Source organism: Canis lupus, chromosome 32, assembly GCF_048164855.1.
Source record: "Canis lupus baileyi chromosome 32, mCanLup2.hap1, whole genome shotgun sequence".
Classification (NCBI taxonomy): domain Eukaryota; kingdom Metazoa; phylum Chordata; class Mammalia; order Carnivora; family Canidae; genus Canis; species Canis lupus.
In genome coordinates, this window is record NC_132869.1 from 31,701,473 (window position 1) to 31,719,367 (window position 17,895).

Consider the following 17,895-nt stretch of genomic DNA (forward strand, 5'->3'; position numbering starts at 1 on the left):
CTAAAAGGGGAAAAAAATTAAACATGCCATCATGTACTTGCTTGAAGCTCTTCTTTTTTCTGGGGCTCAACTGGCCAAAAAGGAGTAAATACACTACCACACAAGAATCAGAAGACAAAAGGAGAAATTTGATACAGGAGACAACATTTACATTTGCTCTTCTTCATATAATCTAATTTGAAATGCATAGTTACAATAGCATTTCACCCATACATGTTAAACCACAAAACACACATGCTGATAAATGTTTCCAGTATTACTATAGCTGTAAAACCCTAACACTTTAAAGACTTAGGGAGTAAAAAAATCAAACCATGTAATATTTTAACTAAGAAGACTGCTGATGTTGCTTTGGTATCCCTCCCACCATTTTTCACTGCAATCAGCTTCAGCTTAAGTATGAAAACTACAGTTAAGTAACTGCAAAAAGGTATCTTTCAGTGAAGGATGAGCTCAGTTCAACACAACTACAACAAGTCTTTAAGTATTTTTCAAAGTACCAAAATACCAACACATTTAACAGGCTTTGCCAAAAAAATCTGACAAGCTGCCATAAGAATTAAATTTGTTAGTATGTTTTAAGCGATCAGAATGATGATGACTGGCATAGATAAGCAGTTTATAGGTGTTTAAAGAACGCAAATGTCATACTATCTCTAATATACTAAACAGAAATATATTTCACCTATCTCTTTTTTTTTAATATTTAAAGATTTTTATTTATTTATTCATGAGAGACACAGAGAGAGAGAGGCAGAGAGACACAGGCAGAGGGAGAAGCAGGATCCATGCAGGGAGGCGACGTGGGACTTGATCCCAGGTCTCCAGGGTCATGCCCTGGGCTGAAGGCAGCGCTAAACCGCCGTGCCACTGGGGCTGCCCACCTATCTCTTTTTTAAAGTAATTTATGACCTTTTGGCTTTAGAATTTAGCTTCTATGCCTCCATAGAGCTGAACAAGTTGACTGAACTAAATTTATTTGCTCACTTTGCTCTACCCCTTCCTACTATATGTGCTTGCTTGAACCAACTATGAAACATTAACGGGAGTGAGGGCAGAAGAAGCAATCCTGGTTCAACAGCATGAATCCTAGTATTTCCTTTTTTTTTTTTTTTTTAAAGATTTATTTTTTTCATGAGAGACAAAGAGAGAGAGGCAAAAACACAGGCAGAGGAAGAAACAGGCTCCATGCAGGGAGCCTGACATGGGACTCAATCCCGGGTCTCCAGGATCACACTGGGGTGAAGGCGGCGCTAAACCGCTGAGCCACCCGGGCTGTCCAAATCCTAGTTATTTCCAATGCCAAATACTGAAATGATAGGCACAAGTCACTCCTAAGGAGCAGTTTCTGGAAGTACAATAAGAGCAACTAAAAACTGTATACAACCAGTAATTTTTACTGATATAACTATTTAACTTCAGTAAATGGGACATAATTAACTGCTGTTATAGCTAATTTTTTATTAGGTTTTAATAACTCAGGACCACCAAGAATAATTATTATAAAAGCTATATAAGGGGGAAAGTTCACATTTCCTCCTTAAAATATTAGAAAGGGATTAACAAGTGTGTAGAAGAATTCTCACTTGGCTGGACATTACTTTTCCTCCATTGCTCAAGTTAGAATCACAACACCTAAATGGCCCTAAACAATTCTCAGACATGGTAGGTTCATTTGCCCTACTGAAGATAGGCATACTAAAGGCTTATAGCATCTGGTCCATATTGGCAATAAATAATGAAAAAATAGGGTAGCTTGTTTTACCATTATTTAAGAGCAAAACAAAATTTAAAAACCACTGTGGTTAGAAGGTAGTCATTAAACATACATGATCTTTAAAAAAATTCCTTTCAAAATATATTCTCCTAAATGTATTTTCAATGTCTATTTCTTTAAAGAAAGAAATCCATAATAAAACTAACAAGTGTACATTTTCATTGTTTAATTCACAAGCTCTAGGATTCATTAGATTGAAAACTACTTATTTTCACTGTCCTTCCTAAAATAGTATTTCTACTTTCTAGTCACCTATTCCTAGGAACAAAGCCATCAGCAGATTCTTCTCTGAGAACATTAAAATGTAATGATTACTAAACTGGCACCATATTAAGTGATATCATAAAAATTTATATAACTAGTTTGCCTCCTTATCATAATTTCCTAAGTGGGTAATTAAAAAAAAAACTTTTCCCATGAGGTCCTATGTTTTAAACAAAATAAATTCTAACAGGTAAATAGATTTCAGTACTACCTTGAGCTTTTTGGAAAAGGTGGTTTATCCACAAACAAAACTTAGATTAACAGTTTAATTCATTTGTATTTACTTAGATCTAAAACTACAGAAACTCCACATCTACATATAAGATAATTATTTGAAAACTTGAACAGGTAGCAACTCTAAGAAAATAATTCTTAAGTGTTAATCATAATTTCTCCTAAGGAATTTACACTCGAATTCCAGGCTATGCTTAATTCAAAGATAAATATACCATTTTCTATTTTATTCTACACATTACTTTGCCACATGCTGTCACTGCTAATATAGACTAAATCTCACATTTGTATTTCCATAAACAAGATAAGGATCTGAGAGAAAAGAACAATTTTAGCTAATGGACTATCATATTTAAATATAATTAGTATAGTAGGCGGCTCTTTAACTACAGACTGGATCCCTTATGCTACTTAAGTCTGGAATCATCTTCTCTCTAGCACCAAATGATATGCATTCATTAATAGAAATTTTAACAACAAGGTTCACCTGAATTAACCAAAAATTTAATTCTTAAGTCAGGTGGGTTAAGGAAAAGGATTCTCTCGCTAATCATGGCACATGAACTGCCAATTTTCAAAGAATTAGAAAATAATAAAGTACATATTACACATTAAACATTATTTAATTTTCTTCATATCACAAATACCTTAAAATTTTTTAGAAACCCAACAGCTATGTCATACTCTCCAAAGACTTTCCAAGAAAGAAATTTCTAGTGATTATTCCTAATATTTCTGAAAAATTATTCTCTGTATTTTAATTCTAATTAAAAGACAAAATATTGTCATATTTTATTCTATAGAAGTACCAACATTTCTTCTTCTAAGTTATAAACACAAAAACGAAAAAACTGTGTGCTTTTCTTCCCCTTATTCCTTAGTTTTCCCTCATTTCTCAGTTTTTCTCCTATGGGGGGAACCTAACATCCTGCCAAGGAAGCTATGAAGAGAAGGGTTTCCTTTTTTTTTTTTTTTAAGGGTTTCCTTTTGAAGTACAGAAGATTTAATATCATAGGAAAGATATTTTGCCACAGGCTTTTAAAAAATTGCCACTAGTGCCAATTTTAGACATCTCATTTTCACAACTGCAGTATAAATGGGTTTAATAAAAGTATCAATTAATAGAGAATAATATTTGGGACAGTTTTCAGTTATCCTTAATTTAGATTCTCTGAAACTGCTGTCCTTTCCATATATTTGTATATAGAACCAAGAGTTTAAGTATATTATTCACTAAGATAGAGCTTCTAACAAACAAGCTTAATTAATGCCTGATAGCACTCTAAAACTGTTCCTCATGGGAAAATTTCTGCCTAGAAATCCTAAGTTCATGCTTTACATGCTTTATATTAAGCAGAACAGAGGAAAAAAGTGGAAACTTTCTAAAGTGTGCATGCATATGTAGGAGGGTGAATGGAGGAGAGTTCTCCCTGAAACACCTTTTCAACTATGGCAATTATACCAGTGAACTAAAACATGGCAAATCATGTACATAACCCCCGTAACGTAAAGCACTGCTTCTGGCGTTCCATAGGACTTTTTACAAAGTCAAAACACATGACAAATGAGAAACAGAACTGATTATTAATCCTAGACACTTCTATATTTTAAAAGGGTATATATTTTAAAGAGAATGATCTTCCTTTTAAGTCTTTCAAGATGTTTCTAAATTTGTTTCTGCAATAATGCTTCAATGACAATCATATCTAAATCATCAGATATAAAAACAGCTACTTTATTTAACCAGATTTTCAATTTCTTAATACCTACCTCTCTTTTTATGAGATGATGCCAAGTCCAAATCAACATTTCGTCTTCCACTCTATTAAGTTAAAAATAAACAATAAAATTTAGTTGTTTTATATGTTTTAATATTAGAATAAAAATATATATAATTATAGCAATGTGCTACTTACTACTCAAATCAGACTAACATACAAAGTCCTTAAAAACCCACTGAAAACAGCTCTAAGAAAGTCCAAGTATGTAACTCTCAGATACTAAAATACAAAGTCAAGGTATACACTAACAAACATTACAAAGTAGCAGAAGTTTTTCTTTGTTGTCATGTTTTCTTCTTTGGAACCTTTGTCTTTTATTTTCCAAATACACTATGATCTTATTAATACCCTCTAGATGTCTAAAGCTCCCACTAGTAAAGTCCCATTCTCAAAAATTATTACTTGCCCTATTCTCAACTTACATTCTTTTCAAAAGCCTCACTAGTCTTCGCTAGGTGTTTAGAGGAAGAGAATCTGATGAATCCATACTAACAGAAAAATAACAGTCCTAAACCTTCTAGCAGTATTTTAAAAGATTTTAAAATGTTTTTAAAAGCCTGTTAAATATAGAAATCTCAAATTGGTGAAACTGCAGACTGTTATAAAACAATGAAGGCTTTCAAGAAGAAGTATATTTCCATTGGGGCGGGGGTATAGACAACTATCTACTTTGCTTATGCAGCCAACCAAAGACAACCCATAGACAGCTTATTTTTGCACGGACTTGACATTATCGTCTTAGGAATTTCATTTGTATTCTATCACACAATAAAAAAAAATTGTGGCAAAGAAGAAAGGCTGAAGAAATGACAAAATAGATTGATTTAGGAAATGCCGTTATAGAAAATTGTAACTTGGTCACACACAGACACATGTACCTACACTGTGGATAAACACATTTTGTCTTACACACACACACACACACACACACACACACACACACCAAAAATAAGTATAGTGTCAGATCATTTGGTGCTGGACAAAATACCAAATGTCACAACAGCTCCTGAAGACATCATGCAATAGAACATTTCTATCACACAGTACCTTCATCATGAGGGTTCATGGAAGAATTTTATCTCAGGCCTCAGAACCAGAACTTTCTGTGTTTCCCTTGAACAACTGGTTTGCTTCTATCTTTTAGACACTGAATCATGTAAGTCATTATTTGCTCTTCCTATTTGGTGATCCACTTTTAGCAGGACATCACATGATATGTGCTGAGGTGTATACTTCTGAGAGCTTTAATTCTCATCTTCTTTCAGCCCTAATTCACTCATCTAATTTATGCTTTTATAAATTATTTATTTTTAAATACTAAATCAAATCCTTTGAGAAATAAGGGGGAGAAGGAATAGATATTATAGTACAAAATGTTGGTATGACAACTAACAAATAGTTAAACTTAGGTTTAATTAACTTTGTTGAGGTTTTTCTGTTTATTAAAAGAAGCATATAGTATATTATGTAACACTCTTTTTAAAAAAAGATTTTATTTATTTGAGAGAAAGAGAGAGTGTGTGTGTGAGTGAGCATGAGCAGGGTTAGGAGGAGACAGAGGGAGAAGCAGGTTCCCCGCTGAGCAGGGAGCCTGACACAGGAGCTTGATTATAGGGCCTCATGACTCGAGCTGAAGGCAGATGCTTAACCGACTGAGCCATCCAGGTGCCCCTCATGTAACACTCTTTATAAAAGAAAGATAAAGATGGAACACTTGGGTGGTTCAGTTGGTTAAACATTTCGTGGTTTTGGCTGAGGTCATAATCTCAGGGTCATGAGGTCGAACCCTGCATCCACCTCCACAATGAATGCAGAGTCCTCTTGATATTCCCTCCTCTTCTGGAGAAGAGGAGAAATCTGCCCCTCCTATTCTGCCCCACCCACTCATGTTTGTGCTCTCTCTCTCTTAAATAAAATAATCTTTAAAAAAAATAAGGAAAAAAAAAAGATAAAGACTTAGTATTAACTGGTTAAATTTAGTTATTTTAAGAAAGCATTTCATCCACTCATAATTCAGGATAAATGAACTACTACTAGATATCAAGGATATGAATGGTAATCCTGAATAACCTCAAACAGAAGAATAATATATTTTAGTTGGATTAACCCAAACTGCCCCCACTGCTTGTTCCCCTTCACTTATACCAAGGTCTCTAAACTGAAGGCTTAACCCAGGTCTCCTTTCATCTGCAAAAAAATCTGCTCTGATTCTAGACTTTCCTACCTTTCACAACACTATCTTTCTAAACATTCCATGAGGAAAGATGATCAAGAGCAAATCTTTTTCAAAAATGAGCTTACTCATCTTTTAAAAATTGTATAGAATCTAAATGAACAATTTTGGCAATTAAATCTCAGGGGCAACACACCTCTACTGATCTTTCCGTTATGTTTTGAAAACATATTTTTTTTGAAAACATAATTTCTAAACGTTTTAAATTATATTACCAAACTTGTTCTGCACAAGAACCCAGTTGAAGCCAGTACAACAAGTAGTTTTATTCCCCATTTCAAAGATAATGAGGCAAGGGCTCAGAAAAGTTAAGCTTCTTGCCCCAGGTCAAAATCAACTGTAAATCTTAAACTTATTGTGACTAAGTCAGATTTCATTGTTTGTTTTCTAAAAGTATGTCGCTTTTGGGATGCCTGGGTGGTTCAGTGGTCATGATTCCGGGGTTCTGGGATTGAGTCCCTATCAGGCTCCCCTTCTCCCTCTGCCTATATCTCTGCCTCTCTCTGTGTCTCTCATGAATAAATAAAATCCTTAAAAAAAATAGTAATAAAAATAAAAGTATGTTGCTTTAACTACATCTATCCTCATCTTTTATCTTTTCAATAAAAATGAGTTATCAATCTTTTACAGTATGCTTTACATATTATTAAAGGTGGTGCTAAACTGCTGAGCCACTGGGGCTGCCCCAAAGACCTGAATTAAAGTGTAGAAAGCACAGAATGGGCACCAAAATTTGACCAAAATAGATTAAACAGCAATTCAGTCATTTAAAAAATAATTTAGGGGCAGCCCGGGTGGCTCAGCAGTTTGTCGCCACCATTAGCCCAGGGCGTGATCCTGGAGACCCGGGATTGAGTCCCACGTCGGGCTCCCTGCATGGAGCCTGCTTCTCCCTCTGCCTGTGTCTCTGCCTGCCTTTCTCTCTCTCTGTGTCTCTCATGAATAAATAAATAAATAAAATCTTTAAAAAAAATAAACAATTTAGTGACTGCCTATAGGTGCTTGCAATATAGCAATAAATGAAGCAGCAAAAATTCCTGCCCTCAAGGAGCTTATATTCTAATGTTGGACAACAGAAACTTATTGATAAACAAAAATAATAAGTAGATTATGTTAGGTGCAGGGTGGTGGTGGTGGGGGGACCAGTAAAGCAAAGTGGACAAGGAGTGAATATGAGGAAAGGAGGGCAAACTGCAATTTTAAATAGAGGAGTCAAGGCAGGCCTCATTGAAAAAGTAGCATCAGAATGTAAAGTTGAAGTGAGGGAATTAGCCAGGCAGACAACAGTATTCTAGGGGGAAGAAAGGGTCAGGTAAAGATGATAAGGAGAAGTTGTGTGGTATGGTCACAAAAAGGCCAAGATGCCAGTGTTATAGAAGGAGAGTCATCAATTAAGGACAGTAGTAGAAGAGATCAGAGTGATAGTGGGGCCAGCAAACATAGAGTCTTATAGGCCCTTCTAAGTTTTCTACACTGAGAAAAAGTGAAGTCACTGGAGGTTTTGAGTAAAGAAGTGACATGATTTGTGTTATAAGATTACAACAGGGTGGGGAAACTAGATAATGAGACTGATCAGAATGGAAATATAAACAGAGAAATCTCAGAAACTGTAAGACTGGGAAGTGAACTGGGAGCACAAGATACAAATGGTAATGAAGAATAAAAGGAAGAAAAACAAAACATCATGATAAAATGAAACCTGCTTAAAGACACAGTTAAGCCTTCTTTAGAGGAGGAATCTTTTATGTTTTTACATAACAGCTTTCTGTTCATGTACCACTTTATACCTTTCAAAAATATTTTCACATCCATCATCTCAATTCATAAAACAGAGAAATTTCATAGCTAAAAATGGAGCTTAGAGACGACTCAGTCCAAAAAACCAGTTTCTATTTGAACTGTCATGTGACATGACCAGTCTCACAGCTGTTCAGAAGTAGAATCAAAGCCAGATGCCAAGTCTCACATATTGCCATAAACACAACAGGCACTAATGTCCTCCCATCACACAATTCTCTGGGACACTAAGGGTCCAAAGAAGTCAACTAATAAATATAGATTATTCATGTACAAGACAGAGAAACAGCCAAAATGAATAGCTATGAACTCTAAGTTCAAAGCTACTCAAATAGAAGCAATATCTTAGACAGGTTTCACACTATAATTTACCTGTCCCACTATAGCATATTTTACTTCCTGCTTCTTAGGTAAATCATCATCTCACCTGCAGTCCAAGTCCTGGGTTTTTTGGGTAGGTAACTAAGAGCTATTGAACGATTTCAAATAGAGCTATAAACAGACTTGTGAAATGTAGAAGATGGGCACAAAATATGAGGTTTGAGCCTTCTGGATTAGTCTAAGCAAAAGAGAAGGAGAGTTTGAAACAGAACAGTGGCAAAAGGGAAAGGACATATTAGAAACAAATTAAGGGTAAAATTTTCAAGACTTGACTAACTGAACTGCAGGGAGTATGGGAATTTACAAAGATGAGGAAAATGATGAAATCATTTTCATCAAAAGATGAATCCTGGGTAGTTAAGAATATCACCTACTAATATAGGAAATATAAGACAAGATTTGAGAGAAAGATGAATTTATTTTTGGATAGGTTAAGATTGGGATAACCTCATTTTCAGGTGGAATGTCCATCAAGAAGTCAGATATATGAATTTGAAGTTTAAGAAGAAGTCAGAGTTAAAGACAGAAATCTGAGAATAATTAACATATAGATGGTAAATATCTGTGCAGTACAGCTATCTTATTTCTCTTAAAAGTTCTTTTTTAAAAAGCTCTTATATTTCTAATACAAACATATATTACTGTAACCAAAGTCTTACGTATCTATATCCTGAAAATAAAAATCCCTCTTTACTGAATCTGGGTATACCTACCAGTGCATAACCCTCTTCATCTGATTCAGGCTGAGACAAATCAGATTCACTCCTCGATTTGATCAGTCTATAATTTGGACTTGTGTGGACTAGCCGGCTCTCTGCAGTAAGACTTTCACTCCTGTCTCACACGCACAAAGAAAAGTTTTTCAATTTGGATGGTTAGTGAACATAAAATTGAATGGAACTAGCAGCACAGAGATAATACACACACAATGATAAGTAATCATATCTGTCAGTGGGAAATCCTGACTCATATATGCACAAAACCCTTTATAGTTACATTAAATTAACTTGCATGCCCTAAATTACAGAGATGCAAATAACTTCCTGTTTGTCAACTGCTATTGTTTATATGTATGAAAAATTATGCCTCGTTTCATCAGAAATGTATATTCCAGGCTGAGTCAATATCGCTCTTTATATTACTTCATTACATTAATATGTTATTTCACCCTAGTCAATTTGTATTTCCTCCCCCATGTCTGTATTAATTTCAGAAGACCACTACAACTTTGAGAATCAAGTATTTCAGTGCATAAAGTAACAAAGTCAAGTAATATTTTAAGTTTCTAGTCAGTCCCACCTGGTCATAAGTCCACCCCCTTCAGAAGCACTTGTTGAAGGCTGCTGCAACTGTCCTTCTTCCTTTCGCTTCTGAAGCTCATCAATCACAGGACTTACTCCTAATATTAACAGGGCACACCGATGGATCACAGAGTTGCAGGCAGCAGTGTATACATCCTGACCCTCAGGAAGGTCTGTGCTGACCCTTCGCTCTTGCTGAGACTGAGGAGGTGGATCATCAGCTCGAGTCCCAGACCCTGCCCCACTGTTCATTCTATCTCGATCTCGACTACGAGCTACTTCACGGGCTGAGAGGAAACACTGAAAGATTTCTGTAACATGCAACACAAAAACAAGGTCTTAACACATGGGGAGAGAAGAGCAAAGAAAAATAACAATAAAAATAGTCATAAAGTTTGGATCAAAAACTTACTGAAAGAGGGAAAAATTATTTTTAGACATTAAATGCAGATAGTAACTAAGTTAAAACTATATTAAACACATGTAAAATAATTAACTTTTCACAAAAATTACAACAGGAAGTACCTATGCCTTTACAGAATTTAGATTTGATTTATTCTATTTCTACTCTTATTAATGAGTTAGATCACTGCTTTCCAAAGTGTGGCCCCAGACCAGAAGCATCATTATCTGGGTACTTGTTAGAAATGCAAATTACTGGGCCCATCTCAGACCTTCTGATCAGAAACTGAAGGCATGGGGCCGGCAATCTCTGTTTTAGCAGGCCCTCCAGCTGATTTTGAGCTCCACTAAAGTTTCAAAACTACTGGGTTAGATAAAAATAATTGCATATTGGGATCCCTGGGTGGCTCAGTGGTTTAGCGCCTGCCTTTGGCCCAGGGCGTGATCCTGAAGTCCCGGGATCGAGTCCCACATCAGGCTCCCTACATGGGGCCTGCTTCTCCCTCTGCCTGTGTCTCTGCCTCTCTCTCTCTCTCCTAAATAAATAATCTTTAAAAAAAATAATTGCATATTTCTGAAATGTTCATGACCTCAGTATGAAAATATCAGGTTACAAAAGAAACATAAAATCTAAGTTGTATTAAAGTCTATATATATAATTCCTGACAGCTACACTTTGCTATATCTCAAACACATCTAAAAAGCACAGCCACTAATGTTCTTTGCTGAAACATAATATGGTTATACTATACAGCCAAGATTGCCTCCAGAGTCAAGTGGCATCATCAAGAATGTCTTATCTGATACCAACCTTTCCCAATTCACAAGTATAAAAAGTCACTAGGTTTTAATAAGGTTCTGATGCAGTGGTAAATACTTCACAATAGGAAAATAATTTTTTGCTCAAATTTGAAATGAAGACACTATTCTTATTGGGAATTCAAGCAGAAACATTGGTAAATTACTAGATTCATCTGTTGATAATGAAGTACAAACTTTAAAAATGGATTTTATATGTGTATTTTATAGAATTATTATGACAATATTTTCATATGCTGCTTAAAGTCTCTTACTTCTGTAAAAATCACAGCAACAAACAGAGTACAAAGCTGAAAATCAGTTAAAGTAATTAAGAGAATGGTCACTAGAGTTTTGGGCAGATTTCACTCTAATTCCAGCTACTATTAGAGTGGCCCTAGCACATAATTTTGCCTCCTTAAACCTCAGTTTGCCCATCTTTAACATAGGTTAAGTACTAGAGTGCATCTCATTAGACTATTGTGAGGATTATCAGCTTATCTATGAGAAGCATTTGACCCAGTGTCCAGCAGGTAATATAAGTGCTCAAAAACCATAGCTGCTTTAAGAATTACTGCTCCCTGGATGACTATTACACTTTCTTTTACTATAATTGAGGGTTATATTTTGTTACTGTGTTTTCCCCTTTGGACTTTGCTTTCCAGAATTTCTAAACTAAGTTTTAAGTTTAACTGCAAAGGTTCCCTCAGCCTAGGTTTTTAAAATATAATTATTCTCCTTCCCCATCTCCAATTCCCTTTTCCCTCTTGTTTTTTTAATGGGTTTTGGTTTAGGACCATCTCCCTAAAAGAACACAAAGAAATTGATAGTAAAGTGTCAATCAAATTGATTGATAGATACTGACAATCCCAATACCAAGCTAGTCATAATGTTCTAGTCTACAGAGTGAATACACATTTTAACCTGAAATAGCCAAATCACTCAAAAGATACTAACAAGTGATTAACAGTATTGCTATTTCCTTTTAAACATCTAAATTATTATCTTTAAAAATTATCTGTTGACTTGGAATATACAAGTATGAGAAGTATTATTCACCCAGCCAACAGTATTCTCATGTATATTCTTGTTCTCTATTGACAATGGCAGTACAGTCAGTGGATGAAATTTATAATCTTAAAAGTGTAAACATACAAAAAATAACAAGGTTCTCCTAGTAAGTGCAGAAAGGATCTCTCTTCCTCACCACGCAGAGGCCGGTCAGGCCAATGGACAAATTGGCACCCTCCAAAACAAACTGTGAATGACCTTATCCAGTCACTCACGGGCATCATTTCATGCATAAGACTCAGTGGAACAATTACTGTTTCTAAAAGCCTGCTTTCAGAACTTTTCAGCACAAAATAGGCAATCCAATAGTTCAAAATGGAACTAGCACAGTTTTAAGAGCTGAAACATTCATTAGGTGATGTAAATTCTGATCACCAGTACAATATTAAATCCTTTTTGAAAAAACAGAGAGAAATTTTTGCCTTTCTCTTCTCCAGTTTCCCTAACAGAAAGAATGCCACAATGTGTATCTGTGAAGGAAGAAGGGTGTACTCACTGCCCGCTGTCATCACTTCATGTTCCCGTTCTTCTTCTTCATCCTCCGGCTCAGGATGCCCCTCTTCCCTGTTTCGCTCAGCCTGTTCTTCCATTTCAGCTTCTTCATCAATGGTCCGAGTAAATGAATGCTCCTGAGGGTCAACATCTGCAGAGTCCTGGTTTTCTGAGATCTTAAAGAAATAATACTATACTGAATATATTTTTCAAAAACTTGGAAAACTTTATTAAAGACCTTGATTTTTATCATGGAAAATACTGCTAATATTAGTAACACATGAATTTTTACTCCAACTACCCTAAAGATACACTGGATAAATCTGAAAAGATTAGAAAGAATATACGTACACAAGATATGTATAGAGACTACCCCTACGCCCTCCTATCTTCAGTATCTAGATTAGAATGTCATGTTATAAATTGACTCAAATTTATATTGCTATTCAGCTATAAATTCCTAGAGCTGCAACGTAAAGATGAGTGTAAAACCAAGCATAAAAGGTCATTTAAGAACACGAATTTTTATACCATTCAGTCTCCCTCAAGCTGTATATGTTATTATCACTCTGTATAAATGTTTAACAATTCTAATTTAAAACAGTATTTTTTTACTTTTTTTGGTGAGAATATTTAAGCTCTACTCTCTTAGCAATTTCAAATATACAAATAGTACCGGTTTTTTTCTTTATTTTGTTTTCCCCTGAAGAAACCAAAAATTAGAAATCTGATAAGGATGATATTACTTTTCTTTCCTATAGTAGTTAAGCTACCTAGCAGTCTCCTGGAGGATAGAGTCCTTGTAACAGATGTTAAGAGTGTCACAAATACTGTAATAGTATATATCATCTCCCTTACAAATTTTAGTATAAAGTACAAGTGAAATATTTTATTTAATGCATAATATAAGTTATTTTGTGATTGTGTAAGTCACTTATCCCTATAATGTGAAGTTTCAACTCTGAAACTCAACAAAATGGCAAATTAATACATTTCAGGGACTTTCAAGGTCACTAACAAATAGATCCACAAATATTAAATCAGTGCAGGCCAAAAGAATACTATAATTCAAATGCAGAGATAGAGTCTGGTTTTTAAAATCTAAATCTTAATAACAAGAATACAAAGCATCTAATGTATAAAGCTTTAAAGTAAGCATTTCTGAAGGCAACGTATTATCCAATTTTATAATTACAGGATCATGTTATCAGAATTACCAAGCACTTTAGAAATCACCTATTTTTGTTGGAAGAGTAGCTTTGGAGCATTTTTTTTTTTTTAAGAGAGATAGATCGTGCATGAGAGTGCAAGCAGGGTGAGGGACAGAGAGAGAGACAGAATCTCAAGCAGGCTCCAAGCCAGTATGGAGTCCTACACAAGGGGTTCAGTCTCACAACCCTGATATCATAACCCTGACTGAGATCAGGACCTATACTGATATCAAGAGTTAGACACTTAACTGACTGACCCACCAGGCATCTCACTTTTGGAACATTCTTAATAAGAGGTTTCAATCTTAAACACCAGTGGTGGACAACTCTAAGAAGGCTCTTCTCCTTATATTCAGCTAACAATGATTCTTCATTCAATTTTTAAAAAAGATTTATTTATTCATGAGAGACATATATATATGTGTGTGTGTATATATATATATCTATATATATCTATATATATATATATAGAGAGAGAGAGAGGCAGAGACACAGGCAGAGGGAGAAGCAGGCTCCATGCAGGTAGCCTGATATAGGACTTGATCCTGGGTCTCCAGGATCATGCCCTGGGCGGAAGGCAGGTGCTAAAGCACTGAGCCACCCAGGGATCCCTCTCCATTCAATTTTTCTCCTTTGGTGTTACTTATGCCCTCTGGAACAAGAAACACTTATTTCCTCTCCTACAGGGAAGCTTTATTTTTAAGGCAGCTATCATGTGACTCCCTTTTTCATTTCCCTAGGCTAAACATTTTTGACACTTCCAGTTCTTATATAAGATGACTTTCAGACCTTTCAAAAATCCAAGGTAGCTCTTGTTAATGTCCCTCATAAATTATAACACCCCAAATTAAACAGGATAATTCAAATATAGTCTGATCAGCATAAAATAAAGGAATACTTCATATGATGTGCACAGCCCAATTTGTTAGTATTTACACAGCCTATGAATATACAAACTCTCATAGCAGCCATATCGTTTGATAAATATAGGGTTAAATAAACCTGAAATCTTTTACTCACCCAATTTTTTCACCATATAAAGAAGTATGTACTCAATATTTATTGAACATCTGCAATAATCAAGGCACATTTTCCCCCTCACATATATCAATATGGAGCTATCTCTCACAGCTTGCAGAAAAAACAGAAATTAACTGATTTCCAACTTTACCCATCTGTCTCGTGATGATGACCTGGTCTGAATAAGTTCAAGGTTCTTGCAAGCAAGTAAACGACTTCGAACTTTGTACACACAACGGTACACTTCTGATAAGCTTTTACCAGGTTGATATCTAAATAAAGAACCAAAATAGAAAAGTTACCTAATTTCTAACATCATGAGAGCAAATATTTGTCTGAGGATAGTTTTAAGTTACTTGCCGGCTTTCTCCACATGCTTGGCTAAGTAAATTTGTGTGTTTCAGAAGAGCTGCAAGAACAAATCTAGACACGGTGTCCAAGAGTGACTCATTACTTAAAGTTGCACTGTCCCAATCTGAAAACAAAAATGATGCGCTGACATTTAAAAGGGCTCAGAAAACAGTTCAGAGTAATTTAATAGCTTTAGTAATCCAACATCTGAATGTTAATAGCTTTAGTAATCCAACATCTGAATGTTAATAGCTTTAGTAATCCAACATCTGAATGTTACCATTTTCCTAAACATTGTTTAACAAATGTACCTACTAGAAACCAGACACTGTTCTGTGTGCTAGGGATATAGCAGTTAACAAAACTAAGTCCCTGATCTCAGAGAATTTATTTTCTAGCTGGTGTGGGGAGCACCAATAAATATAAACATTAATATGATAGAAAAGTGCTATACAGAAAAATAAAGCAGGGTAAAGAAAACAGGGAGTACCATACTGTGTGAGATTACTATTTTACATAGGCTGGTTTGCAAAGGTCTCGGACAAGGTACAGGTGAGCAGAGATGTAGACAAAGTCAGGGAAGGTGCCATACAGAAATAGTGTCCCCTCAGGAAAAAAACTAGTGTAAAAGCCCTGAGGGTTCAAGAAGGCCACTATGAGTGGAGCAAAGTGTGCATGCACAAGTGGTAGGAGACATTAGAAAGTTGGCTGGAGACCAGATCGTATAGGGCCTTTCAGGCCACTGCAAGTCCTTCAGATTTTACTCTGAGGGGAAATAGCACCATAAGAAGGCTTTGAACAGAGATACAATATGATCTGACTTGTGTTTCAAAAGGCTGACTGTAAAAAAATAAATAAATAAAAATAAAAAATAAATAAAAGGCTGACTGTGACTGCTGAGCGGTGAACTAGATAGGGACAGCAACAGCTGTACTGCAATAATTCAGATGAGAAATGACAGTGGCTCACACTAAAGCAGTAGCAGTAGAGGTAGTGAGAAGTGTTCAGATTCCCAATGTGTTTTAAAAGTAGAATTGACAGGATTTGTTGATTGATCAGATGTGCCAATATGAGAGAAGTCAAAGTTGACTAGAGATGTACTTAGAATGTGGCTGGCATTTACTGACACAGGAAGAACACTTCTGGAAAACAAGGAGCTACAATCAGGAGTATCATTTTGAGTACTGTCTGTTATATATCCTTGTGGAGATACTAATCAAGAGAGTAGACTAATGAGAGAATATATCTGGTATTTGAAGCCATGAAGTAGATATTGTGAATACCATAATAAAATGAAATGAGGTGGTTAAGAAAACAACATTTGGACACAGATGAGTATATGGAATAGAAAACCAAAACACAACATTAGATGATAAGAACTTTAATTCTTTAATTCCATGCTAGCATACTAGTACTGTACTTTCAAAATGTAGTACACTCATTAGATTCCAAATGAGAGTGGGAGGTTTATTGTCTGCTAAACTCTGTTAATTTGACAGATTTACCATGCTACTTAAAAATAAAACCAAACAAACAAAAAACATCCATGGAAAATATCAAGCCCCAAGTTTATTAGTTCTTAATCCCTTCTTAAAACTCCTATCTCAAGAGATAAAAATCTTCCATCTCAGTTTTCTAGTCATTTCTGTATGCTTAGGGAAAAAACTAAATTTAGACCTACCTATTACACAGGTTAAAAAAAAAACAAACCTGACGATACAAACATGCCTGATTTTTTTTAAACATGCCCGATTTTGGGATCCCTGGGTGGCGCAGCGGTTTGGCGCCTGCCTTTGGCCCAGGGCACGATCCTGGAGACCCAGGATCGAATCCCACATCGGGCTCCCGGTGCATGGAGCCTGCTTCTCCCTCTGCTTGTGTCTCTGCGCCTCTCTCTCTCTCTCTGTGACTATCATAAATAAATAAAAATTAAAAAAAAAAACATGCCCGATTTTAAGAAAATCTTACAGGCCACAGAAAACCTTAAAATGATAGACTATTACATAAAAAATGTTTCCATATTAGGTTCATGAGAAATCATCTGTTCAAGGGAATGCTTGTTGTTCTGACAGCTGCTATGATTTAAAATCAAACATGACCCATTTCAAGGAAGCTAATACTCAATTTAAAATGCAAACTACAGATCCCCCCTGCTGTGTTTCCACTTTGATAGAGACTATATTTCTATACAATTTTTAAAGTAATGGGTTCTTTTCTTCATTAAAGTTAAGGTCATTTCATATTAAGCACTACGGAATGTTTCCATTATTCAAGTATAGTCTAAAGCTACAGTATATAAGCAATTTAGCAAATGGAGCCCTACAATGAGTTTTTATTCATCTTATGTTTATATCTATTTTTTTAAAGTTCTAACTGCAATTAACAAGTGATGATATAAAAGAAAACCTAACTGCATGTTCTGTACAAATTATGCAAATATGAGAGAATATCAAAGAATACAACTTAAAAAGTATATTTTTTTCTCTTCCATTACCATACCTTTCTACTTCTGCTTGAAGTCAACACAATATAGAATGCATGAATGATAAATGAATGATAAACTGGATGAAATTAAACTTTCAAAGATATCATATCACAATGTTATTTTAAAGATCTGAGCAATATGTAACCTCATTTCATTTTTGTTACACAAAATAAAAGACAATAAAAGGTAAAAATGTATTTACTTTTACCATTTTTATCACAGGAGAAAGACAATTCAAATAGGGTGAAACTAAAATTATGACAAGAAAAAAATACAATGGAGAAAGACAACTCGGGA

At 35.2% G+C, this 17,895-nt stretch overlaps 1 protein-coding gene and 1 long non-coding RNA gene across 13 annotated transcripts in view; one reads left to right on the forward strand and one right to left on the reverse strand.

The window, feature by feature from the left end:
• Positions 1-12,613, forward strand: part of LOC140623074 (uncharacterized) — a 37,027-nt gene extending 24,414 nt beyond the window's left edge. Inside the window, exon 4 of the long non-coding RNA XR_012022749.1 lies at positions 12,477-12,613. This is a non-coding gene — a long non-coding RNA (uncharacterized lncRNA). The remainder of the gene's footprint in view (positions 1-12,476) is intronic.
• Positions 1-17,895, reverse strand: part of HERC1 (HECT and RLD domain containing E3 ubiquitin protein ligase family member 1) — a 183,669-nt gene that overhangs the window by 84,428 nt on the left and 81,346 nt on the right. For 9 of the 12 annotated variants that reach the window (XM_072809030.1, XM_072809038.1, XM_072809032.1 and 6 more), the window contains exons 20-25: positions 15,123-15,237; positions 14,914-15,034; positions 12,536-12,707; positions 9,767-10,106; positions 9,181-9,301; positions 4,046-4,097 (exon numbers count right to left, since the gene is read on the reverse strand). In XM_072809030.1, coding sequence (XP_072665131.1) covers positions 4,046-4,097; positions 9,181-9,301; positions 9,767-10,106; positions 12,536-12,707; positions 14,914-15,034; positions 15,123-15,237 — 921 coding nt within the window. The remainder of the gene's footprint in view (positions 1-4,045; positions 4,098-9,180; positions 9,302-9,766; positions 10,107-12,535; positions 12,708-14,913; positions 15,035-15,122; positions 15,238-17,895) is intronic. The other 3 variants (XM_072809039.1, XM_072809041.1, XM_072809037.1) reach the window with 1 other exon arrangement.